General features: G+C 36.4%; 2 protein-coding genes across 16 annotated transcripts in view; both read left to right on the top strand.

Annotated features, from left to right (window-relative positions):
• Positions 1–22,261, top strand: part of LOC139613015 (uncharacterized) — a 30,418-nt gene extending 8,157 nt beyond the window's left edge. For 3 of the 13 annotated variants that reach the window (XM_071469266.1, XM_071469267.1, XM_071469262.1), the window contains exons 9-34: positions 562–850; positions 1,166–1,209; positions 1,508–1,784; positions 2,026–2,069; positions 2,447–2,732; positions 3,681–3,709; positions 4,225–4,510; positions 5,297–5,325; positions 5,857–6,121; positions 7,243–7,271; positions 7,789–8,074; positions 9,090–9,118; positions 9,465–9,729; positions 10,747–10,775; positions 11,122–11,386; positions 12,325–12,353; positions 12,886–13,150; positions 14,637–14,680; positions 14,767–14,840; positions 15,091–15,305; positions 15,397–15,650; positions 16,711–16,839; positions 18,799–18,931; positions 19,442–19,471; positions 20,475–20,534; positions 21,431–22,261. In XM_071469266.1, coding sequence (XP_071325367.1) covers positions 562–850; positions 1,166–1,209; positions 1,508–1,784; positions 2,026–2,069; positions 2,447–2,732; positions 3,681–3,709; positions 4,225–4,510; positions 5,297–5,325; positions 5,857–6,121; positions 7,243–7,271; positions 7,789–8,074; positions 9,090–9,118; positions 9,465–9,729; positions 10,747–10,775; positions 11,122–11,386; positions 12,325–12,353; positions 12,886–13,150; positions 14,637–14,680; positions 14,767–14,840; positions 15,091–15,305; positions 15,397–15,650; positions 16,711–16,839; positions 18,799–18,931; positions 19,442–19,471; positions 20,475–20,534; positions 21,431–21,690 — 3,945 coding nt within the window. In that variant the 3' untranslated portion in view covers positions 21,691–22,261. Of the gene's footprint in view, positions 1–561; positions 851–1,165; positions 1,210–1,507; positions 1,785–2,025; positions 2,070–2,446; positions 2,733–3,680; positions 3,710–4,224; positions 4,511–5,296; positions 5,326–5,856; positions 6,122–7,242; positions 7,272–7,788; positions 8,075–9,089; positions 9,119–9,464; positions 9,730–10,746; positions 10,776–11,121; positions 11,387–12,324; positions 12,354–12,885; positions 13,151–14,636; positions 14,681–14,766; positions 14,841–15,090; positions 15,306–15,396; positions 15,651–16,710; positions 16,840–18,798; positions 18,932–19,441; positions 19,472–20,002; positions 20,108–20,474; positions 20,535–21,430 lie in introns of all 13 variants that reach the window. The other 10 variants (XR_011686674.1, XM_071469263.1, XM_071469265.1 and 7 more) reach the window with 10 other exon arrangements.
• Positions 22,262–23,120: 859 nt separating this feature from the next.
• Positions 23,121–25,622, top strand: part of LOC139613017 (uncharacterized) — a 36,924-nt gene continuing 34,422 nt past the window's right edge. The window contains exons 1-3 of one of the 3 annotated variants that reach the window (XM_071469283.1): positions 23,121–23,516; positions 24,435–24,704; positions 24,986–25,014. In XM_071469283.1, coding sequence (XP_071325384.1) covers positions 24,440–24,704; positions 24,986–25,014 — 294 coding nt within the window. In that variant the 5' untranslated portion in view covers positions 23,121–23,516; positions 24,435–24,439. Of the gene's footprint in view, positions 23,517–24,430; positions 24,705–24,985; positions 25,015–25,622 lie in introns of all 3 variants that reach the window. The other 2 variants (XM_071469282.1, XM_071469287.1) reach the window with 2 other exon arrangements.

Genomic DNA, 25,622 nt, shown 5'->3' with positions numbered 1-25,622 from the left:
CTGAGTGTTTGATTGACAGAAAATTTATCACCAACTACTTTGATAATACATAAATCATTAAGTATATTTGTTAATAAAATGCCAAACCCCTTCTGGTTGCAGTTTGTTACGTAAGTCTACCATCTGTGTACATAATTTTAACACTGACACTGTCTTTATCGTGTCATTTTCATTTCATGGATGAAATAATAAATAATTGGCAGAGCACTCAAGAATGAAAATAATCAAATGCAGTGCCACTTCAGACAATACAGCTTTCATTCAAGAGATGTAGGCAAAGCAGCATCCAATGCTATCAGACACAACAATAGACAGGAACCAGCAGGTGCCTTTTACAACCTGGCCCTGACGAGAGACTTGGTCACCAGCCCTAGACTCATACACTACACTGGAAGCATTCCCCACTACACATGAACAAGTGGTTTGTAAATAACTGGTACAGGTGATCAATCAGACAGTTGTTGACAGTTGATCATTTGTATCATTACATTATGTGATATAGTTAATTTAACCTAAACACGTTCACAATACTACACCTTACCTTTCCTTTGAATTTACCAGGAAGAAGCGATGATGTCTGTTATCGAACTGCTTTTGGAAAAACTGGCTGATTTGAGCATTGGGGAGCTCAGGGGCTTCAATCAGGTCCTCCTAAGTCAAATTCGCTTTGACCGACATAACTCAGACATCCCATGGAACCTGCTCATGATGGTAGACCTGCAGGACACAGTGTTGCTAATGGTGCAGACTTATAGTCAAGAGTCTGTGGAGAAGACCAAGAAGGTTTTAAAGGAGATGAACAGGACTGATCTGGTGCAGAGGCTGACTGACAGCAGCTCAGGACCCAAAAGTAAGACAATAAAGACAAAACATGTTAAAGTCATAGAACTGGTGCATGTTTCATCAGTTTATGTCTTCTTCTTTTTACATCATAGATAATAATGTTTATGATATAGAGGAAAGAAGACTTATCATCTGGTGCAAAAGTTATATTTTATGACTTATATGAAAAAAAAATGTGGGAGAACAGGTAAAAGTGATCATCAGTAAATATGCAAATGAGGAAATTTGAGTGTAATCTTGTGTTAAAAGCTCTAAACTTTGCATTCACAGTGTTTATAGTTGTCAGTCACTAATGAGTCATATTTATTTCTTTTCACCATAGAGAAACTCTCTGTAGATGAACGCTACTCTGCTCTGATCCAGAAAGTGAGTAAAGTCACATCTGTCTGACATAATAATAATAATAATAATAATAATAATTGTTGTTGTAATAATTGTTGTATAAAAAGCCCCCAACCCCACCACCACCTCAGGTAGCAGGCAGAACCAATGCCACCACCAAAGCTTTGAAAAAAAAAATAAGAGGGAAGGAAAACAGTGAACGTACTATAATGAATATGATAACTATCTCCAAATGGATCAATATCACTGATAAGATGCAAAAAGACACGTTTGTAATTGTCCCAGTGGATTAAACGCCCCATGAATGTATTTATTTTTTCAGGTGGCAACAATTGCAGCTGTTGAACAGCTGCTTTTGGAAAACCTGAATGATTTGAGTGATGAGGAGCTTCAGAAATTCAAGAAATTCCTGCGGCTGATTGACTCCCCATGGGATGCTTCAGTCAGCTCACAGCCGTTGAGCGACAGAGTGGCGGATATTGTGGCTATGATGGTGGAGACCTATGGCCACCAGTCTATGGAGGTAACCAAAAAGATTTTCCTGAAAATGAACAAGACCAATCTGGTTCAGAGTTTGTCAGAGACCTCAAGACCCAAAGGTGAGAAAGACAAAAACTGTTCCATTATATAAACTACATGTGTCTCATAAATATCTAATTAATATGAAAATCATAAAAAAAAGACTGAATAAAATCAAATCACTCTTACACTGTTTCATCATCTTTATTTTGCAGTAAATTAATTTTATTTTATCTCCTTTTAAAGAAGCTGAGCTTTATTAAACTTGGATGTGTAATTAGATGGTAATCCTGAGGCGGTTTTGCTTCCTTTTCTCTTCAGAGAAACAGTGGGGTGATGAACATCGAGCTGCACTGTTTGAGAGGGTGAGTCTGACTTTACACATCACAGCTTTCATTCAACAGAAACAAGAACATGTTATGTTTAGATCAGATGGTATTAATCAGCTTACATGAATTAAAGGGTAAAAGGATGAAGGGAATCATTTTGTTCTTTGATGTTGCTGAAGAAATTAATACACACACAGTTCTCTGTGTTTGTAAAGTAAACAAGGTGAACATATTCAATACCCTAACAGATATTCCCAAGTGTATCATTGCATGAGTGAACTTGAAGAAAAAATAGAAATCTTAGAGAATCCACACATCTAAAATAGATACTAATGAAATGTAAGAAAACAAATCTTTAACAATCCCAGTCAAGAAATTACACATTTGCTCAAAGTATCCTTCAAATTTTTCAGGTAGCAGCAAAGGATGCTGTTAAACACGTTGTTTTGGAAACACTGAATGATTTGAATCTCAAGGAGTTCAGTAAATTCAAGTGGTTCCTGCAGTTCACGTACTTCCAGAGGGGCCTCCCACAAATCCCACGCAGCCAACTGGTGAAGGCAGACAGTGCAGCAATGGCAGAGCTGATAGTGGAGAAGTTCGGCCAGCAGTCTGTGGAGGTGATCAGGGAGGTGTTCACGGACATTAACAAGACTGATCTGGTTCAGACTTTGTTAGAAATCAGTGTACAAGTCAGAGGTAAGAGAGACAAAAAATGTCGTATGAAATAACTGTGTGTGTCTCATAAATGTCTGATATATTCATTTGATTACACATGATGATTCATAGTAAAAGAAAAACGTTCTTGGGTTCAACAAAAAATACTTTGACTGCAGAACTAATCAGAACTGAGCTTTTTGCTCTCTCTCTGATTTTCATGATTTGTTGATTTTAATATCATTTTTTTTAACTCTTTGTATTTTATTTTCCTCATAAAGCAACACAGCCTTATTTATTGAGGGGAACAAAATGTTAAGTACAGTTTACATAATATGATACAGTACACGAACGCCACATACTAACTTGTATCAACACCTTTCTGACACATTCGTTATTTTTGAGAGAATTGAACATTATAATCTTTACAAAAATAATATTTGTTGCAGAGCTTTTGTATTGGATTCCTTTAGGCTTCATGGCTGTTAATAATATGGTGTCCAACTTCTCTCTCTTAAAGTGTATGATTCAGAACTGAGCATATTTTTTATGCCTCCACACTGGCGACATCCAGAGCTAGAGGCATATTGTTTTCGGGTTGTCCATCCATATGTACATATGTACATCTGTCCCATTCTCATGGACATGATATCTCAGTGACACCTTGAACGATCTTCAAATTTGGCACAAATATTCATTTGAACTCAGTGTTGAACTGATTAGACTTTGGTGGTTGAAGGTCAAGGTCAGTGTGACCTCTTTGGCCATTACTCAAGACTTCACACACCAATTATGACAAAATTTCACATAAATGGTTAATATTTTATTTGATTCTGAATAAACAGGGGCGTAATCTGAAACTAGCCACTTCTTGTTGGGTTATAATCAATCCTTGATGTTATGTTTTATTCACAAGACACTAAATCCAACTAAAGTTGTTAAAGTTGTTACTCTGATGTAAAAAAAAGTTTCTATTGTCTTTTTCCTCAGTGAAACATCTGACTGCACTACTCCAGAAAGTGAGTAATGTCACATCAGACACACTTTACACCACACAACTTTCATGTCACAGTTACAGGTTGAAAGTTATTCTCATTATGGTCTCAATAAATAACAAATATATCATATAAATGAATTGAATGGAATTGCTGTCACCAAACTGAGGCTGGAATCCAAGTGAAATGTTATACACCAATAATGTCATAATAATGTTACAGGATGAGAACATGAACAGTAAATGACCAGTCATGTATGTTTTTCCTCACTTTTCACTTTGTACACAAACACACTGCATCCATCAAAAAAATGAAAAACTGGAGATACTTTTGTTGTAATCATGAGAACTTAAATTGAATAATTATAACCTCTGTATCTCATAATTATGACTTACTGTCTCATAATTATGAGACACCTAGATGGTTAATATTAGTTGTTACAATTCTCACATGACTTCAATGTTCACATTGATGGAAATGTTTTATAATCAAAGTGTAAATATTACATAAATGTCTCCTGATCACTTTGACTCCATCAGGATTTAACCATCACATCAGTTCAGGAGAAACTTCTGGAAACACTGGAAGATTTAAGTCATGAAGAGTTCAAGATATTCAAGTGGTTCCTGCAACAGACTGAAACAATGAGCGGCCTCCCAGGAATCCCAAAAAGCCGAATGGAGATGGCACAAAGAGTTGACGTATTGGATCTGATGGTGCAGGCGTACGGTGAAGAGTCTGTGGAGGTGACCAGGGAGGTTTTAATGAAAATAAACAGGATTGATCTGGAGCAGAGGCTGTCAGAGATCAGCTCAGGACCCAGAGGTAAATTATGTGAAAAAAACCCACAATATTGTTCCATTATCAAACATTTAGCACACAGAGTGTGGTCTGTATTATTTTACTTTAATGTTACTCTTTTTTTTCTTCATTCAAAATACATGATGACTGTCAGGCAGGCGGATGAATTTGAGTTTGTTTTGAATGTCTTATTATTTAGGAGCATATACTCTGTGCTGTGTAATTGTTATAGTTACTCACTCGAGATCAATTACTGTTAAAGCCAAGCTGATATCTGTCTGTGCACCACTTCGGTCGAGACTAAACTATCACAACAACTACTGGACAGATTGACATGAAATGTGTTTTTTTTTTTTGTTTTTTTTTTTTCAGATTGAACCATAATGACTTTGATGATTTCCGCTGTGACTCAACAAAAGACTTTTTTTTCCAACCACAACACGTCCTGTGTCCTCACAGAAAGAGCTAAAAATTGACCTGTAGAAACACCACTCTGACACACTAAATATTATAATTTGACAGCATTATAAATTATGTCTTTTATCACAATTTGTACATTATATTCTTTACAAAAATAATATTTGTTGCAGAGCTTTTGTATTGGATTCCTTTAGGCTTCGCGGGTGTTAATGATATGGTGTCCAACTCCTCTCTCTTTGTTAAGTTTTATGATTCAGAACTGAACAAATGTTTGTGGTGTATTAAAACTAATCCTTGATATATGTTTTATTCACAAGACACTAAATCCGACTAAAGTTGTGAAAGTTGTTACTCTGATTTTGAAGCAATTTCTATTTTCTTTCTCTTCAGTGAAACAAGTAACTTCACCACTCCAGAAAGTGAGTAATGTCACATCAGACACACTTTACACCACACAACTTTCATGTCACAGTTACAGGTTGGAAGTTATTCTCATTATGGTCTCAATAAATAACAAATATATGTCATATAAATGAAGTGAATGGAATTGCTGTCACCAAACTGAGGCTGGAATCCAAGTGAAATGTTCTACACCAATAATGTCATAATAATGTTGCAGTATCTCTACCACTGAGGATGAGAACATGAACAGTAAATGACCTGTCATGTATGTTTTTCCTCACTCTTCACTTTGTACACAAACACACTGCATTCATCAAAAAAATGAAAAACTGGAGATACTTTTGTTGTAATCATGAGAACTTATCTTGAATAATTATAACCTCTGTATCTCATAATTATGACTTACTGTCTCATAATTATGAGACACCTAGATGGTTAATATTAGTTGTTACAATTCTCACATGACTTCAATGTTCACATTGATGGAAATGTTTTATAACAAAAGTCTAATATCACATAAATGTCTCCTGATCACTTGACTCCATCAGGATTTAACCATCACATCAGTTCAGGAGAAACTTCTGGAAACACTGGATGACTTAACTTGCAGAGAGTTTGAAGAATTCAAGTGGTTACTGCAGCACAAAGGGATCCCAAGAAGCCGATTGGAGATGGCAGACAGAGTTGACACAGTGGATCTGATGGTGCAGGCGTATGGTGAACAGTCTGTGGAGGTGACCAGGGAGGTTTTAATGGAAATGAACAGGATTGATCTGGAGCAGAGACTGTCAGAGATCAGCTCAGGACCCAAAGGTAAATTATGTGAAAAAACCCACAATATTGTTCCATTATCAAACATTTGGTACTCAGAGTGTGGTCCGTATTATTTTACTTTAATGTTATTCTTTTTTTTCTTCATTCAAAATGCATGTTGACTGTCAGGCAGGCAGCTGAATTTGAGTTTGTTTGATTGTCTTATTATCTAGGAGCATATACTCTGTGCTGTGTAATTGTTATAGTTACTCACTCGAGATCAGTCACTGTTAAAGCCAAGCTGATATCTGTCTGTGCACCACTTTGGTCGAGACTAAACTATCTCAACAACTATTGGACAGATTGCCATGAAATTTGTTTTTTTCAGATTGAACCATAATGACTTTGATGATTTCCTTTGTGACTCAACAAAAATATTTGTTATTCTTAGTTCATCCACTGCAAAAACACAAACACCACAACACGTCCTGTGTCCTCACAGAAAGAGCTCCCACTTCCTCCCAATACATTATGACATGTACCTTCTTATGCTCACAGTTATTTAGCCAACTGAATATAATGCAGTCTGGTGATATTATAAATATACATATGCAAGAATACACACTGATATCTGGAACTTAACACTCTGCCTTTTGATCTGGTGCAACCATGAGGTAAACATTTTAATTTGTCCAGCACTTTGGTTTATGACCAAAGAACTCAAGTGTAATTTTTGATTCTTTGTATTTTATTTTCCTCAAAAAGCAACTGAGCCTTATTTATTGTTCATTTAAACAAAATGTTAAGTACAGTTTACATAATATAATACAGTACACGAACGCCACATACTTTGACCTCAAATATTGACCTGTAGCAACACCACTCTGACACACTAAATATTATAATTTGACAGCATTATAAATGATGTCTTTTGACACAATTTGAACATTATATTCTTTACAAAAATGATATTTGTTGCAGAGCTTTTGTATTGGATTCCTTTAGGCTTTGTGGGTGTTAATGATATGGTGTCCAACTCCTCTCTCTTTAAGTTTTATGATTCAGAACTGAACAAATGTTTGTGGTGTATATATGTTTAATTCACAAGACACTAAATCAGACTAAAGTTGTTAAAGTTGTTACTCTGATTTTGAAGAAATTTCTATTTTCTTTCTTCTCAGTGAAACAAGTGACTTCACCACTCCAGAAAGTGAGTAATGTCACATCAGACACACTTTACACAACACAACTTTCATGTCACAGTCACAGGTTGGAAGTTATTCTCATTATGGTCTCAATAAATAACAAATATATGTCATATAAATGAAGTGAATGGAATTGCTGTCACCAAACTGAGGCTGGAATCCAAGTGAAATGTTCTACACCAATAATGTCATAATAATGTTACAGGATGAGAACATGAACAGTAAATGACCAGTCATGTATGTTTTTCCTCACTTTTCACTTTGTACACAAACACACTGCATCCATCAAAAAAATGAAAAACTGGAGATACTTTCGTTGTAATCATGAGAACTTATCTTGAATAATTATAACCTCTGTATCTCATAATTATGACTTACTGTCTCATAATTATGAGACACCTAGATGGTTAATATTAGTTGTTACAATTCTCACATGACTTCAATGTTCACAATGATGGAAATGTTTTATAATCAAAGTGTAAATATTACATAAATGTCTCCTGATCACTTTGACTCCATCAGGATTTAACCATGACATCAGTTCAGGAGAAACTTCTGGAAACACTGGAGGATTTAAGTTATGAAGAGTTCAAGAAATTCAAGTGGTTCCTACAACAGACTGAAACAATGAGCGGCCTCCCAGGAATCCCAAAATACCAACTGGAAATGGCACAAAGAGTTGACGTATTGGATCTGATTGTGCAGACGTACGGTGAACAGTCTGTGGAGGTGACCAGGGAGGTTTTCATGAAAATAAACAGGATTGATCTGGAGCAGAGACTGTCAGAGATCAGCTCAGGACCCAGAGGTAAATTATGTGAAAAAAACCCACAATACTGTTCCAAAATCAAACATTTGGTACTCAGAGTGTGGTCTGTATTGTAAGCCAAGCTAATATCTGTCTGTCCACCACTTCGGTCCAGACTAAACTGTCACAACAACTACTGGACAGATTGACATGAAATGTGTTTTTTTCAGATTGATCCATAATGACTTTGATGATTTCCTTTGTGACTCAACAAAAATATTTGTTATTATTTGACAACTACTTTATGAATGACGACCACGTTCTTTAGTCCATCCACTGCAAAAACACAAACACCACAACACGTCCTGTGTCCTCACAGAAAGAGCTCCCACTTCCTCCCAATACATTATGACATGTACCTTCTTATGCTCACAGTTATTTAGCCAACTGAATATAATGCAGTCTGGTGATATTATAAATATACATATGCAAGAATACACACTGATACCTGGAACTTAACACTCTGCCTTTTGATCTGGTGCAACCATGAGGTAAACATTTTAATTTGTCCAGCACTTTGGTTTATGACCAAAGAACTCAAGTGCAATTTTTGATTCTTTGTATTTTATTTTCCTCAAAAAGCAACTGAGCCTTATTTATTGTTCATTTAAATAAAACGTTAAGTACAGTTTATATAATATAATACAGTACACGAACGCCACATACTTTGACCTCAAATATTGACCTGTAGCAACACCACTCTGACACACTAAATATTATAATTTGACCGCATTATAAATGATGTCTTTTGACACAATTTGAACATTATATTCTTTACAAAAATGATATTTGTTGCAGAGCTTTTGTGTTGGATTCCTTTAGGCTTCGTGGGTGTTAATGATATGGTGTCCAACTCCTCTCTCTTTAAGTTTTATGATTCAGAACTGAACAAATGTTCATGGTGTATTAAAACTAATCCTTGATATATGTTTAATTCACAAGACACTAAATCTGACTAAAGTTGTTAAAGTTGTTACTCTGATTTTGAAGCAATTTCTATTTTCTTTCTCTTCAGTGAAACAAGTAACTTCACCACTCCAGAAAGTGAGTAATGTCACATCAGACACACTTTACACAACACAACTTTCATGTCACAGTTACAGGTTGGAAGTTATTCTCATTATGGTCTCAATAAACACAAACACACTGCATCCATCAAAAAAATTAAAAACTGCAGATAATTTTGTTGTAATCATGAGATCTTATCTTGAATACTTAATAACTTCTGTATCTCATAATTGTGACTTACTGTCTCATAATTATGAGACACCTAGATGGTTAATATTAGTTGTTACAATTCTCACATGACTTCAACGTTCACATTGATGGAAATGTTTTATAACCAAAGTGTAAATATTACATAAGTCACTGATCACTTTGACTCCATCAGGATTTAACCATGAGATCAGTTCAGGAGAAACTTCTGGAAACACTGGAAGAGTTAACTTATGGAGAACTTGAAGAATTCAAGTGGTTACTGCAGCACAAAGGGATCCCAAGAAGCCGATTGGAGATGGCAGACAGAGTTGACATAGTGGATCTGATGGTGCAGGCATATGGTGAACAGTCTGTGGAGGTGACCAGGGAGGTTTTAATGGAAATAAACAGGATTGATCTGGAGCAGAGACTGTCAGAGATCAGCTCAGGACCCAAAGGTAAATTATGTGAAAAAACCCACAATATTGTTCCATTATCAAACATTTGGCACACAGAGTGTGGTCTGTATTGTAAGCCAAGCTAATATCTGTCTGTCCACCACTTTGGTCCAGACTAAACTGTCACAACAACTACTGGACAGATTGACATGAAATGTGTTTTTTTCAGATTGAACCATAATGACTTTGATGATTTCCTTTGTGACTCAACAAAAATATTTGTTATTATTTGACAACTACTTTATGAATGACGACCACGTTCTTTAGTCCATCCACTGCAAAAACACAAACACCACAACACGTCCTGTGTCCTCACAGAAAGAGCTCCCACTTCCTCCCAATACATTATGACGTGTACCTTCTTATGCTCACAGTTATTTAGCCAACTGAATATAATGCAGTCTGGTGATATTATAAATATACATATGCAAGAATACACACTGATACCTGGAACTTAACACTCTGCCTTTTGATCTGGTGCAACCATGAGGTAAACATTTTAATTTGTCCAGCACTTTGGTTTATGACCAAAGAACTCAAGTGTAATTTTTGATTCTTTGTATTTTATTTTCCTCAAAAAGCAACTGAGCCTTATTTATTGTTCATTTAAACAAAATGTTAAGTACAGTTTACATAATATAATACAGTACACGAACGCCACATACTTTGACCTCAAATATTGACCTGTAGCAACACCACTCTGACACACTAAATATTATAATTTGACCGCATTATAAATGATGTCTTTTGACACAATTTGAACATTATATTCTTTACAAAAATGATATTTGTTGCAGAGCTTTTGTATTGGATTCCTTTAGGCTTTGTGGGTGTTAATGATATGGTGTCCAACTCCTCTCTCTTTATTAAGTTTTATGATTCAGAACTGAACAAATGTTCATGGTGTATTAAAACTAATCCTTGATATATGTTTAATTCACAAGACACTAAATCCGACTAAAGTTGTGAAAGTTGTTACTCTGATTTTGAAGCAATTTCTATTTTCTTTCTCCTCAGTGAAACAAGTAACTTCACCACTCCAGAAAGTGAGTAATGTCACATCAGACACACTTTACACAACACAACTTTCATGTCACAGTTACAGGTTGGAAGTTATTCTCATTATGGTCTCAATAAACACAAACACATTGCATCCATCAAAAAAATTTAAAACTGCAGATAATTTTGTTGTAATCATGAGAACTTATCTTGAATACTTAATAACTTCTGTATCTCATAATTGTGACTTACTGTCTCATAATTATGAGACACCTAGATGGTTAATATTAGTTGTTACAATTCTCACATGACTTCAACGTTCACATTGATGGAAATGTTTTATAACCAAAGTGTAAATATTACATAAGTCACTGATCACTTTGACTCCATCAGGATTTAACCATGAGATCAGTTCAGGAGAAACTTCTGGAAACACTGAAAGAATTAACTTACAGAGAGCTTGAAGAATTCAAGTGGTTACTGCAGCACAAAGGGATCCCAAGAAGCCGATTGGAGATGGCAGACAGAGTTGACATAGTGGATCTGATGGTGCAGGCATATGGTGAACAGTCTGTGGAGGTGACCAGGGAGGTTTTAATGGAAATGAACAGGATTGATCTGGAGCAGAGGCTGTCAGAGATCAGCTCAGGACCCAAAGGTAAATTATGTGAAAAAAACCCACAATATTGTTCCATTATCAAACATTTGGTACTCAGAGTGTGGTCCGTATTATTTTACTTTAATGTTATTCTTTTTTTTCTTCATTCAAAATACATGATGACTGTCAGGCAGGCGAATGAATTTGAGTTTGTTTGATTGTCTTATTATCTAGGAGCATATACTCTGTGCTGTGTAATTGTTATAGTTACTCACTCGAGATCAGTCACTGTTAAAGCCAAGCTGATATCTGTCTGTGCACCACTCTGGTCCAGACTAAACTATCAGAACAACTACTGGACAGATTGACATGAAATGTGTTTTTTTCAGATTGAACCATAATGACTTTGATGATTTCCTTTGTGACTCAACAAAAATATTTTTTTATTATTTGACAACTACTTTATTAACGACGACCACGTTCTTTAGTCCATCCACTGCAAAAACACAAACACCACAACACGTCCTGTGTCCTCACAGAAAGAGCTCCCACTTCCTCCCAATACATTATGACATGTACCTTCTTATGCTCACAGTTATTTAGCCAACTGAATGTAATGCAGTGTGGTGATATTATAAATATGCAAACAGACCTCAAATATTGACCTGTAGAAACACCACTCTGACACACTAAATATTATAATTTGACAGCATTATAAATGATGTCTTTTGACACAATTTGAACATTATATTCTTTACAAAAATAATATTTGTTGCAGAGCTTTTGTATTGGATTCCTTTAGGCTTCATGGGTGTTAATGATATGGTGTCCAACTCCTCTCTCTTTGTTAAGTTTTATGATTCAGAACTGAACAAATGTTCATGGTGTATTAAAACTAATCCTTGATATATGTTTTATTCACAAGACACTAAATCCGACTAAAGTTGTTGAAGTTGTTGCTCTGATTTAGAAGCAATTTCTATTTTCTTTCTCTTCAGTGAAACACGTGACTTCACCACTCCAGAAAGTGAGTAATGTCACATCAGACACACTTTACACAACACAACTTTCATGTCACAGTTACAGGTTGGAAGTTATTCTCATTATGGTCTCAATAAATAACAAATATATGTCATATAAATGAAGTGAATGGAATTGCTGTCACCAAACTGAGGCTGGAATCCAAGTGAAATGTTCTACACCAATAATGTCATAATAATGTTACAGTATCTCTACCACTGAGGATGAGAACATGAACAGTAAATGACCAGTCATGTATGTTTTTCCTCACTCTTCACTTTGTACACAAACACACTGCATTCATCAAAAAAATGAAAAACTGGAGATAGTTTTGTTGTAATCATGAGAACTTATCTTGAATAATTATAACCTCTGTATCTCATAATTATGACTTACTGTCTCATAATTATCAGACACCTAGATGGTTAATATTAATTGTTACGATTCTCACATGACTTCAATGTTCACATTGATGGAAATGTTTTATAACAAAAGTCTAATATCACATAAATGTCTCCTGATCACTTTGACTCCATCAGGATTTAACCATGACATCAGTTCAGGAGAAACTTCTGGAAACACTGGAAGACTTAACTTACGGAGAGCTTGAAGAATTCAGGTGGTTACTGCAGCACAAAGGGATCCCAAGAAGCCGATTGGAGATGGCAGACAGAGTTGACATAGTGGATCTGATGGTGCAGGCGTACGGTGAACAGTCTGTGGAGGTGACCAGGGAGGTTTTAATGGAAGTGAACAGGATTGATCTGGAGCAGAGACTGTCAGAGATCAGCTCAGGACCCAAAGGTAAACTATGCGTGAATTATTTTACTTTGATGTTACTCTTTCTTCACTCAAAATGCATGTGGACTGTCAGGCAGGCGGCTGAGTGTGAGTTTGTTTTGAATGTCTTATTATCTAGGAGCATATACTCTGTGCTGTGTAATTGTTATAGTTACTCACTCGAGATCAGTCACTGTTTAAGCCAAGCAAATATCTGTCTGTGCACCACTTTGGTCCAGACTAAACTATCAGAACAACTATTGGACAGAAATTAGTTTTTTTCAGATTGAACCATAATGACTTTGATGATTTCCTTTGTGACTCAACAAAAATATTTTTTATTATTTGAAAACTACTTTATTATAAGTATTCATATGCAACAATGCATGGTAATATCTGGGACATAACACAAGAAAATTCAATTTCATTGCATTAAATTACTTCTCTGGCAAACAACTGTATGTACTGACACAGAATATGAAATCAGAACAAAATCATACCTGTGATATGTCCTGTGAAGTATGACTTGTGTCATACCTGTGAAGGGCTTCACAAAATGGCCTTTTGAGGATTTTGTTGTAATGATTGTTTCGAAAATGACACCTGCTGCTTTTCAAAGCAAGATCTTTGCTTTTAAATCATTGGTCCTTCCATCTTACAACTCAACACTGCAACAACTGTAGTTGAACATTATTTTATTTTATTATACGTTTTGAAAGTTTTGCATTGCCTCTTTGGTTTTTGGAAGTTGGTTTGGGGCCAAAACTACACTGAACAGGACACTGACTACAGCATGACTGTGCCATCAACTCTATTTTCTGTGTGTGGGTGTGGTTCTGAAACAATAGAGCTCACAGTACAAGCTGATTAGCATCCAACATAAACACCAAGATGAACTAAGCTGGACATAATCCACACAGACAACAGCCAATATACAGGGCTGAAGGTTGGTAATAACCATGATAATGCAAATACGAAATAAACATTTAAACACTGTTACAGTCGCTAATGAAGCTGTTGATATCTCCAGGTCTGTACAATGAGGTGCAAGAAAAGTATCAAGCAGAATATAATGACACACCACTCACAGACTATTACAAGCCAGCTGCTCGCTCTGATTCAGGCCATGTGAGAAACAATTAACTTGTAAAATATACACTTGCAGCTAAATCAACGCTAACACTGTAACACCTGAATGTTTTACTCGCATTTCTATGGACGTAAACTCTAAAGAAATGTTCATCAGACGTCACCGAGGCAGACAGGTTCCAGCTATCACCTGCTCGTCTCACTCACTGATGCATTCAGGGGCAACTCGTGCAAAGAATTTTTTTTTTTTTAGAATTTCAAGTTCAATGTCAGAATTCTGACTTTAATAATATTCTGACTTTTTCCAAAAATACGTCGTATAAACATAGTGCTAAGGCAACACAACTTATTGAAAGTACCATATGATTTTATATGTCAACATATAATCATTTAAAAATGTTTTTCAATGTGTCTTAACAAGGACCTTCAAGAAGTTCGGCGCTTGAGGGCTGTAGAAGCACTATGGTAATCCCTTACCTTCATTCATTTATTTATCATTCATTCATGTGCTCATTTAGATGACAGTTGACTTTTATGACTGTCCTCCGCAGCAGGAATCCAGCGACTGGACTAAACTTGAACCTGAAGTGAACAGTACAGATGTAGATGAGGCTCCAACTTACAGGTAAAATAACATCTTAAATACTGCAGCAAAATACACACAGCAAACTGGAGCTATAGGGAAAAGTTGAGCTAAGCTTCTCTGTGCTGTTACTGGTTATATCACTGCAACATGACAATGACAGTGGCACTGCTACATTTCACACCAAATAAAATCAGGACAGATATTCTCAAAATTTGACATTGATTCCATTGTGTCTCTGATACAGTATCTTCATGCCCATAAACATACTCACTTATCTTGTTTGATCCAGTCTACAGTCTGAGGCAGGACACTTTGAATGCAGCGTCTCTGCCTTACGCTGGGTCTGTAAGGAGAAGGTCAGCCTCAAGTACCAGTTTTTCTCTTGGGAGGGACACATGGAGAGGATGGAGAGCAGACAGTACATGGCTGCAGGTCCCCTAATGAACATCACAGTCATTGCTGGGAAGTTAGATGAAGTGTACCTGCCGCACTGGATCTGCATAGGTAAGTGGACTTTTTACATTTCTAGCATGAGTACAAAAACTGATGCGATCCTTTTCTCCTCACTAATTGTGTGTGCTTGTATTTTGTGCAGATGACAACCCAACAATATTAGACAAGTTTGCAGTCCTGCACATAGATGACTGTGGAGATGTTGTGGAAAAAGTGTCTGAGGTCACACCATCCCACGTCAAGTTATCTGAACCAGTTTTCTCTCCAAGAGCGGTCCTGGTCAAAGCCGGCTTTCCTGTGAAAACAAGATCTTACGTGTTAATATACTATAAACCCAACATACCATCACTGAAACTACATGTCTATGTGATCCCAAAAGATCCTGCTCTACAACAGGTTATTGAATTTCCTACTGTCACCAAATCATAACATAGTAAGATTAATGGTACCAAAGCCTACAATGGGGTATTAGAGTCAGTGAGAAATTGTGAGAATAATGTCTTAAATATTCTGTGAGAAAGTAAAACTAGAGGTGAAAAAAGTTTTACTTTGAGAATAAAGTTGTCATGTCTTAAGAGTATAACAATCAAAATATTATGTTATGTCAAAAAGTCTTAGGTATGTATTTATTATTCATACATCTATCTATTATTGATGTGTGTTCTCCAGTTTGTGCTGGCCCACACCACCCAGGCTGTGTGTGTCTATACTGATGTAGGTGTGTTCTCAATATTACCAACCTACACTGTTTAGTTTTGCCTACAGCGAGAGGGAGGAAGAGAGAGTGAGTGACAGGACCCTAATTTTATAAGCTGGTGAACACTGGCCTTAGGTGCCACCAAAAAGCACTGGTGACCGTGCTGCAAAATGACACTGCCACACAAACAGCAGGGGTCACCACAACATACAGACTGACAGTCCATAATATAATATTATACTCACATCATATGTGTAAAATATAAACTCACAGGTAATACTCTAATAGAATCAATTAAAACAAAGATATATGTAAATTAGTCTCAACATACAATACTAACAACAGTGTCGATTCATAAGTTACTCAAGGAATATTTTCAAAATTTTAAATTGTCATTAGAAATTACATACAAGAAGAACATACAAGCTCTCTGTGATGTTATTAAATGCTACCAGATATGTTCTAAGTTACTGTTTTATCACAATTCTACAAGAGTGTATTTGGATATTCTCAAAATATTTAAGACTTTATTCTCAATATATTGTGACTTTTTTTCAAATGTAGAACTTTATTCTCATAACATGACCTTTTTCCTCAATATGACTATTTTTGAAATCTCTCTTTTTTTCCCCAACTGAGACCATAATACTCTACAGAAAAAATCATGTTTATTGTTCATTAATGTACTTTAAAAACACATAACACATGTTTATAACCTTCAAGCAGCTTTGTGCTTATACTGTACTGCTCTTTTTCCAGACAGTGGACAAGATGGAAATCTCCTACCAATATGAAAAAATAAGAAAGCCACATCCAGACAGGTCTCTGAAAATGAAGCAGGGTTTCATCCTCACAGCAGACATTGACACGGCAGAAATTTGCCCAAAGGTACAGTTTATGCCGACTGTCAGCAGTTAAACCTATGAACATGGTGAATTGTGGTTCATACAGGTGTGAGATACTGCAGGATTACAGCCATTGCAGAGGGTATAGACATTGTGACCACACATGGTCTTAGGCATTTCATTTTTATTTTCATTCAAAAAGATCAATCGATTGTATTTGTATTGATATTGGATTTTTTTTTTTAAATGTAACTGCCACCAATGATGTGATTGAAGCCATTTTGCTTTTTTTTTTTTTTTTTTTGACACTTTCATTGTTTTTTCCAATATTGTTCCAATACGGAAGTGCAACCAGTCATCTGACATTAACGCCTTGTCTAACTGGTGCAGTTACAGTCTGAACAATATGATGTGAACACAACAGAAGTGACACAAGATGCTGGTAATACAGTTAAGGAAATGAGCAGCCCTGGTACTTTTGGAGGCACTGGATAGCTGGCTCCAGTTTTGACACGTGCTCACTATAGATCAGTGTTACAGAGTCATGACATCACTTCCAACATGAGGATTGTTCAAGAGGGGAGGATTTACTGCTCTAAGCAGGGCAGTGGTGTGGTGGTTAACACCACTGATTTAAACTCTGTGTGGCCTCCTCAAGAAGCTCCATGGCTTGTTGGTCTTGCCTTGATCTGATGACTGCTCTCTCATTGCGTATAGGTAGAGCATCGAGCTTTGAAAGTTTTTCAAGATGGTGCATAATTAATCTGCAGGGGAACTGAAGGATGTAAGCAAACACTAGACGGGCATTGAGGTGTTCTGAGATTGAAAGTCTCTGATAGGGCCTTGGAGTGTCCATCCTAGATGGGTTTTGACAGCTGCTGGTCACCCAGAGGGGCCCAGTCTGACTGGAGTGACAGGAGTGATAAGGTGACTATGTAAAAGTACTTCGTGCAACCCCACATCAAATAAACTCAACTATCACTTAAATTATTTAAACCTTCTGTTGACACAGAATCAGCAAAATCAGACTGTCATCTTCCTTTTAACTGTCTGACTCATGTCTCCTGTGTTCCTCTTGTGTATCATCATGCAATCCTCCAACCTCTACTTAAAAACAGTCGCTAACACTGCTCGGTGAATGTGGAGTCTTGTTCCGCGCCGACAACAGCCAGGGCTGGAGGCATACTGGTGTCAGGTTATCTGTCTGTCTGTATGTACGTACTGTCCCATTCTCATGGACACGATATCTCAGTAACGCCATGGTGGAACTTCTTCAAATTTTGTACAAACGTTCACTCAAGAATGAAATGATTCGATTTTGAGGGTCAAAGGTCAAGGTTAAGGTGACCTCACAAAACACAATGTTAGCCTTGTGAACCCAATAACTCAAGAACTCCTAAAGGGAATCCCATCAAACCGTCATAACTGTCCACTTGGACTCAAGGAGCAACTGATTAGACTTTGGTGGTCAGAGGTCAAAGGTCAAGGTCACAGTGACCTCACCAGAACATGGTTTTGGCTTTGTGAACTCAATATCTCTGTAACACCGTGAGGGAATTTCTTCAAATTTGGTATAAACATTCACCTGGACTCATTTTGGTGGCTATAGGTCAAAGGTCAAGGTCACGTTGACCAGATAAAACATGAATTTGCCTTGTGAACCCATATTTTGAGAATGCCTCAAGGGAGTCCCTTAAAATTTGGCACCACTGTCAACTGGGAGTCAAGGATGAACTGATTAGATATTGGTGGTCAAAGGTCAAGGTCAGTGTGACTGCACAAAACACTTTTTAGCCACAACTCAAGACTTTACACAGTGATTAGGACAAAATTTCCCACAAATGGTATATACAATATTCTGTATAATGCTGGATAAGTAAGGATGTAATCTGGAACTAGTCTGAGTGGCAGAGGCATTCAATCACAAGGCAGTAATTCTAGTTGTGTATAATTTAACTTGTATTTTAACTCCTCTTTCTTTTATGTTATATTTTTCACACAGGAATTAACCCTCAGACATGAGAGCGACCCAAATTTCTATGAAGTGTTCATTGAGAATCCAGACAGAGACTTCAATCTTAAACTCTCACAGTCTTCCACAAACGAGCAAGTGTGGAGCCATAAAATTCAAAAAGGTCAGTCATTATTATACAATGTTAGCTACACTATATGAAGAACATAATTTTATCTCATAGCAATCTCATAGCAGTTTGGTTTATGTATTTACCTGCCATTTAAGAATGGGAATATTTAAGCTTTCTTAATTCCTAGAACAACCAGAAACCCACACATGTCTATAGACTGCAAGAATGGATACTGGGTTAGACCTATTGATCAAAAACCCAGCACACAAAGTATGACCACAGTTGTATTGCTGGAATTTCTATAGACTACACCTGGTGGTTTTTGGTGCACATAACTAATACTGGTGCTTAAAATTAAAATAAAGATGATCTGGAGCACCACACTGCCTCCTACTGCAGTATTTCATTAGACAAACAGGGTCCAAATGCACCGAGAAAGCACTTTACCTACCACCCTTATTTTATTTAGTTGAAATGCCTTGTTATCAAACCCTTTGTTGTGAATACAGTACATAAAATATGAATTATCCATAACTGGTTTTGTTCTGCATTCCATTGCAGATGACTATCAAAACTCTGGTCCTTCAGAAGGTAAGGTACTGCAAATAATGAGCATTTAGAAAAAAATGTACTTTGGATCTCAGTCATAATATATCCTCACATCTATATATACCCTTAAGTAGAAGAAATTCAATTGTAATTGCATTCATGTGTAAAATGATGCCTCTGCTTTGCAGCCAAAAAGGTAGTTGCAGGATACTTCAAGTTCAAAGTTCAAGGTCTTGCTGACCTCACAAAACATGGTTTTGGCTTTGTGAATGCAATATCTCCATAACGCCTTGAGTTAATTTCTTCAAATTTGGTACAAATGTTCACTTGGACTCAAGGATGAACTGATCAGATTTTAGTGGTCAATGGTCAAGGTCAGTGTGACCTCACAAAACACTTTTTAACCATTACTCAAGATGATACATAGCAATTATGACAAAATGTCACACAAATGGTTAATATTTTACATGACTCTGGATAAACAGGGATGTAATCTAAAACTAGTTTGAGTGGCAGTGGCATACAACCAAAGGTGATAATTCTAGTTTTTCATGAAAAATATCTATTGTGCAGATAAGGGTGAAGCTAAGACGCAGTGCTGAGTTCGCTCTCTAACTTACGATCAAACTTGGGTTCCGCTGGTGCAACATGTTGCAGCTCTAGTGGACATTGGATTCTGTAAGTCAGGTGAATCTAAGCAAGTATTGGCTGTGTAGTAAAGCTGCTTATTTCTCTCTGCCACAGAGCTCCATCGCTGGAAAAAATAATGATAATAATAATAAAAAAATAAAAATATATATATGTAATATTGTCAACCTCCATCCACCACCATCCTTTAAGTATTTTCTTAAACTAACTGATAATCAATCAGGGCATTTAAAGAAACTATTTAAAACCAGAAAGATGAAGCTGCGGACAAATATAATGCAGAGCATTTGAGAGACAGAGCCTGTATCTTGAATATGGAAGAATAGATGTATGCATAAAAAAAGTCTGAGAACAATCCATTATTAAACATTTTTCTTTTCCCCTAAATTTGTTCCAGCTGCAGGACCCTCAACTGGAGCAACTGGTGAAAATACAATGGCAGAAGGTGAATACACAGGTGGTATGAAATCTTCTCAGTAAATGTCTTTTACTCTGCTTGTGGTCTTGCAGACAAAGACAAGTGGAACGAACATGAGACACATAACAGAAATAATATCAAAATAACGTCCAATACAAAGAGTCCCTTCAGGACAGGCCATGACAGAAAATTGTTATAATTCTCATTTCTCTGTTTTATTATAGAGCTTGAGTCAGGAGATTGTTAGCTTAGCATACACACTGGAAACAAGGGGAAACAGCTAGCCTCCATCTGTTCGATGTTAGCAAATCTGCCTATCAGCATCTCTGATGCTCACTAATTAACACATTATATCTTGTTTGTCCAACTTCGTGTGGGCTAGCTGTTCTCCACTGCTTCCAGGCTTTATGCTAAGCTAAGCTTAGACTGTTTCCTAGCTTCATATTAAGCGCACAGACACAAAAGTGGTATCGATCCTCTCATCGTAGTGTGGGTAAAAAAACTATTAGGTTTGTTTCACAAAATGTCACCATAAAAACTAAGGTGTGAGCTTTACAAAGTGGTGTTTAGAGGACATTTCATCTGTATAACTGTAAACCTTGATCTTTAACATGGAGTTTCATTACAAAATTATAAAAATACAGTTTTTGTGTCCTCAGACAACAAAAGTTAACACTTGATGGGTCACTAATCCTCTAAAACACTGTTGTATGAATCATGCGTCAATGAATGTGACACATGTACAAGTGAACTATAGAGATCACTGTTAAATAATCTTAAGTCCTTTACTCAGAAAATCCAAGACATGAATTGTCTGCATGTGTATTTTATATATGATTAATTTGAGTCAGTGACACTTTGAATAAAGTGAAAATTTTGATAAGTTTGCTTTAACTTCAAATCCAGTCAGTCATTTTTTCCCCCTCTTTCCTCAGAGGAGCACTTTGTGGTCAAACATCAACTTGCGCTGATCGACAGAGTGAAGAATGTTGCACCGATTCTGGATGAGCTTTTCGTCAAAAAAGTCATCGGCAGAGAAATATATGAAACAATCAGGAAACTTTGTAATCCTTTTGATAAGATAAGGGAGATCTATCCTTCCCTTGAAGCTAGTGACAAATGCAAAGACATCTTCTATGAAATACTTACAAGACATGAGAAACATCTCATAGAAGATCTCCACAACAAGAAGTAACAGGAGTCTTTAAAAAACCTCTGATGAAAATCAAGTATTTAAACCTTGTTAATATGGACATATGGTGTTTTTCATATACTATGAGACATATTATGAGCAAAATAAGCTGTCAACGCCATGACTGTGTATTCCCACCTTGGATTGAAAGTGACACTGTCATACAGACAAGTCAGACAGCCAGGCTTTGATGTGTCACACAATCCTATCAACTTGGGGGTGGGGCTGCTCTTTCACCTGTCAATCTAGCACAAGCAGTGCTGGTGGGTGGTGCACAAGACCTGATCCAGAATTTGTCAATGAAGGGGTAAGTATAGATGTGCTTCAAGCGACTGTTTATTTTTTTTCACTTTTTTTATAGAAAAACCATGTTGAACAAAATATTAAAATATCAAAGTGTGTTTTTAATTACTTCATGTAATATAAAAAAGAATTGATGTAAAGCAGGTTTCAAACTTAAATCGATGTCAAATATATTACTTTTCTTTTCACTTAAATCACTTTAATTCCATCCAATAAGAATTTGCTGTCAGAGCTTTCATTTGAACTTTATAATAAAATCTTATAATTTCTGTGTGTGATTTTTGCATTTTGAGTGAGTGAAATGTCTTAAACATAGTATATGAAGCAAGTTTACATATGTAATAGATTTTAGAGATCACGTCTTTCCCATGAGGCTTTTAAAAGTGTGCACATTGATCTTAAAGTGTATTCATGTCTGTAATGTCTGAAGTTTATATTGATACCATGATGCTGAGGTGGATGTTGCCAGTAATATTCAGGTTTAGCAGTTTTACACATCAAGTCTGTTGACACATCCTGGGGAGCTCTACTGCATGTGAAAAAGATGTGGGAAGCCTTTTGTGGCTCCAGTAACTTGTTGCAATGAAGAAAATCTGGAGGTGTGGAGTTAGAAGGAAGTGATCTTAACCAGTGGGTCATGGAAGCTGTTGGAAAAAAAGAGATCTTCAAATAATTATGAAAATGATATAATTAATAGAGAAACAAAGTATTAATATACTTATATATATATATATATAAATTATAATATAATATGATAATATATAAATGATGTTCCCTCTTTCTCAATGTCATGTGACCCACTGCTTCACAATCTGTTCTAAAATGTGTAATAACATGGCCCGAAGAGGACACACCCCTTTTCATACTAGCACTTTGTCTTACTTATAAATAACGTCATTTTCATAAATGTCTGAAATGTCATGTGACCCAATGTGTTCACAATCCATTTTAAAACTTGTGAATTGAGCAAATCTCAAACTGTGTCTGTGTACAGTTTTCAGTTTATCTGGAACAAGCTAGTCCAGATTCGAGTCAATAATTAATAATAATATTAAGAATCAACACTGTCTATTTATTAATATTATTTTCATTGTAGCTTATGTCATGTGACACAGGGGTTCACAATCTATTTTAAAATGTGTAACTTCAAATCTGAAAATGTTTAACAGGCTTGTGCTGGTCTGGAACAATCTAGTCTAAATTTGAGTCCAAGTGTAGCAGTTTTTGATTTGGACCTGGTCTACAGTGTCTCACACCCTTTGACAACAGTCAGAAGCAAAACGGAGAATCGATGGCTCGGTATCATTTGGCCAAACTGCGAATCGGAAGTTGTAATGTGATGTTTGGAGAAGTAAAGAGGCTGGGCAGACAGACTGTAATCTGATCACTACTCCAGACCAGAGGACTCGCTTTAAACCAAACATCTGCTTCATGCAACTGGAATATGTTTTCAACCTGTAACACAAACTGAAACAGACTGACGAGAGAGAGACAGAGAGAGAGAGAGAGAGAGAGAGAGAGAGAAGGTGAGTTTTATTTCCACATCCAGCATTAAACAGCAGCGATGCACTGAATCACGATGAAGCTTGTTTAAATACAGCAAAGATGATTTTCCGCCTCTGAGATGAACATAAATCGATTGCAGCTACAAATTATTTTAAAAACTTTAATAAGCTGTAACATTTTGTCCAACTTTTGTTAATTTACTTTCGCTTTTGTATCTATTTCCGCTTTCGAGTACACACATAGGGTGACGTATAGAAACCATAAAACTTGAGTCAAGTTAATTTTTATTAGAAATGTTGGGGACATATAATTAGGCTGTGGTATGACTTGGCCACAGATAGAGGGAACCATTTCTTACCATTCAGTTATTAAATTATATCAGGAACCTGTCACATGTCTGTTGTGGTGCACTGTACAGGTTAGAAACATGCTTTCATTAAATAAACCTCTGCTGTACTTTTATTCTTAATGAATAAGTCAGTTGGTTTGAAAAAATAAGTGTTTTGATAATGGTTAATCAATTAATTATAAAGAAAAATGTCACATCTTTATGGCGAAATAAAGGTATACATTGGTATTTCATCACATGCCATGTACTTTTCCTGCAGCTTATGTTTGCTAGAGCGTTTATAAGCTTTTTTTAATTGACATAGCCCAACACACCAGTCCGAAATCTAGATCCTGTGGAGGAGTCTGCATTTTAATGTTTCTCCACTCATTTATCCAAGTTTTTCATTTACAGAACAAATATTATCTTGTGTGATTTATGCACAATCACAGTGTGTAATCTTGGTGAAGTAGCAAAGCCACATGTCAGGTTTTCTGGCATGAATGAAATGCAAAGAGATCAGTTCCAGCCATGGTAATACAGCATACAAAGAACATACGTCCTATCCTGTACAACACTGTGTGATATGTCCTTTTAATTTTCCAGGCAGAAACAATGACGGCAAAGAAGCAGCTTGTTGAAACACTGAATAAACTGAGTTCAGAGGAACTTGAAGAATTCAAGTCACTCATTGAACTGGAGAAAGGTTTCCCACACAGCTCAAGGAGTCGACTGAAAGTGGCAAATGTGCAGGATGTAGTGGAGCTGGTGGTGGAGACGTACAGACAAGACAGTGTGGAGGTGACTAAAAAGTTGTTAAAGGAGATGAACAGGACTGATCTGGTGCAGGGGTGGTCAGACGTCAGCTCAGGAGCCAAAGGTGAGGCAATGTGAAAAACATAAAACTTGGTGCACAGTGCAGTCACATGTGTCTCATAAGTTTTAGATTTCATTATGTGAAAATGGGGAGGTTCATCAGCTTTAAGTTTGTGTATGACAAATACATCCAAAACTGTTCAGCACTGTTTGACAATCTTTAAGCAGCTCTACACATCATTATAATGTCAGTGTCACTTGGGGATCAAAACGTTTGTATTAAACATGTTTATAAAGCCTGATGTTAAATACTAATGGGCCATTTTATATTTCTTTTCTTCTCAGAAAAACTGCGGCCTGCACTGATACAGAAAGTGAGTATTGACCTTTTTTTCTTTTAAAACATATCTTTCATTGCTCATACTTAGCAACTCAGGGACTGCTTTGGGGAGACCAAGTGGGACATTTTCATCAATTCCTGCCAAGGTGTTGATGCATTTACAGCTACTACCCTCCTCCTACACTCCTAATCTCCTGGAGGGCTGTACTGCGACTCTCCTTTAATTGTTAAGGTTCAGGAAAATTGTTAAGGTTTGCCGCAAAAGTCACTAGAATTGTTACTAAGTGCTTTACTTAAAAAAAGGCCACTAAAGAGGTCTGAAAGGTCACTAACTCCGGTGTCAAAGTCGCTAAGTTGACAACACTGGAAAGTCAGAGCTCCTATGTACCAGTGAGGCAGTAGGAGCAGATTCATCCAATTACTATAACTAATCCAGCTTTAGCTTGAGGTTGGACCGCCCACCTAATTAACATACAGACAGAAATACATAAATAAATTAATGTGGAAATGCATAAATAAATAAATAAATAAATGAATAAATGTTAAAAAAATGCAGAAACATTTTTTCATTACCAATTTTTTATTATTTAGCATGTTTTAATACATTTGATTATATATTTCGGTCATTATTCATTTATCCTT

The sequence above is a fragment of the Trachinotus anak genome, unplaced genomic scaffold (assembly GCF_046630095.1).
Source record: "Trachinotus anak isolate AG129_WGS33_773 ecotype Australia unplaced genomic scaffold, CSIRO_AGI_Tana_v1 ptg000032l, whole genome shotgun sequence".
NCBI lineage: Eukaryota > Metazoa > Chordata > Actinopteri > Carangiformes > Carangidae > Trachinotus > Trachinotus anak.
Note: the sequence above shows the minus strand (reverse complement) of the source record. Positions and strands in the feature narration are given on the sequence as shown.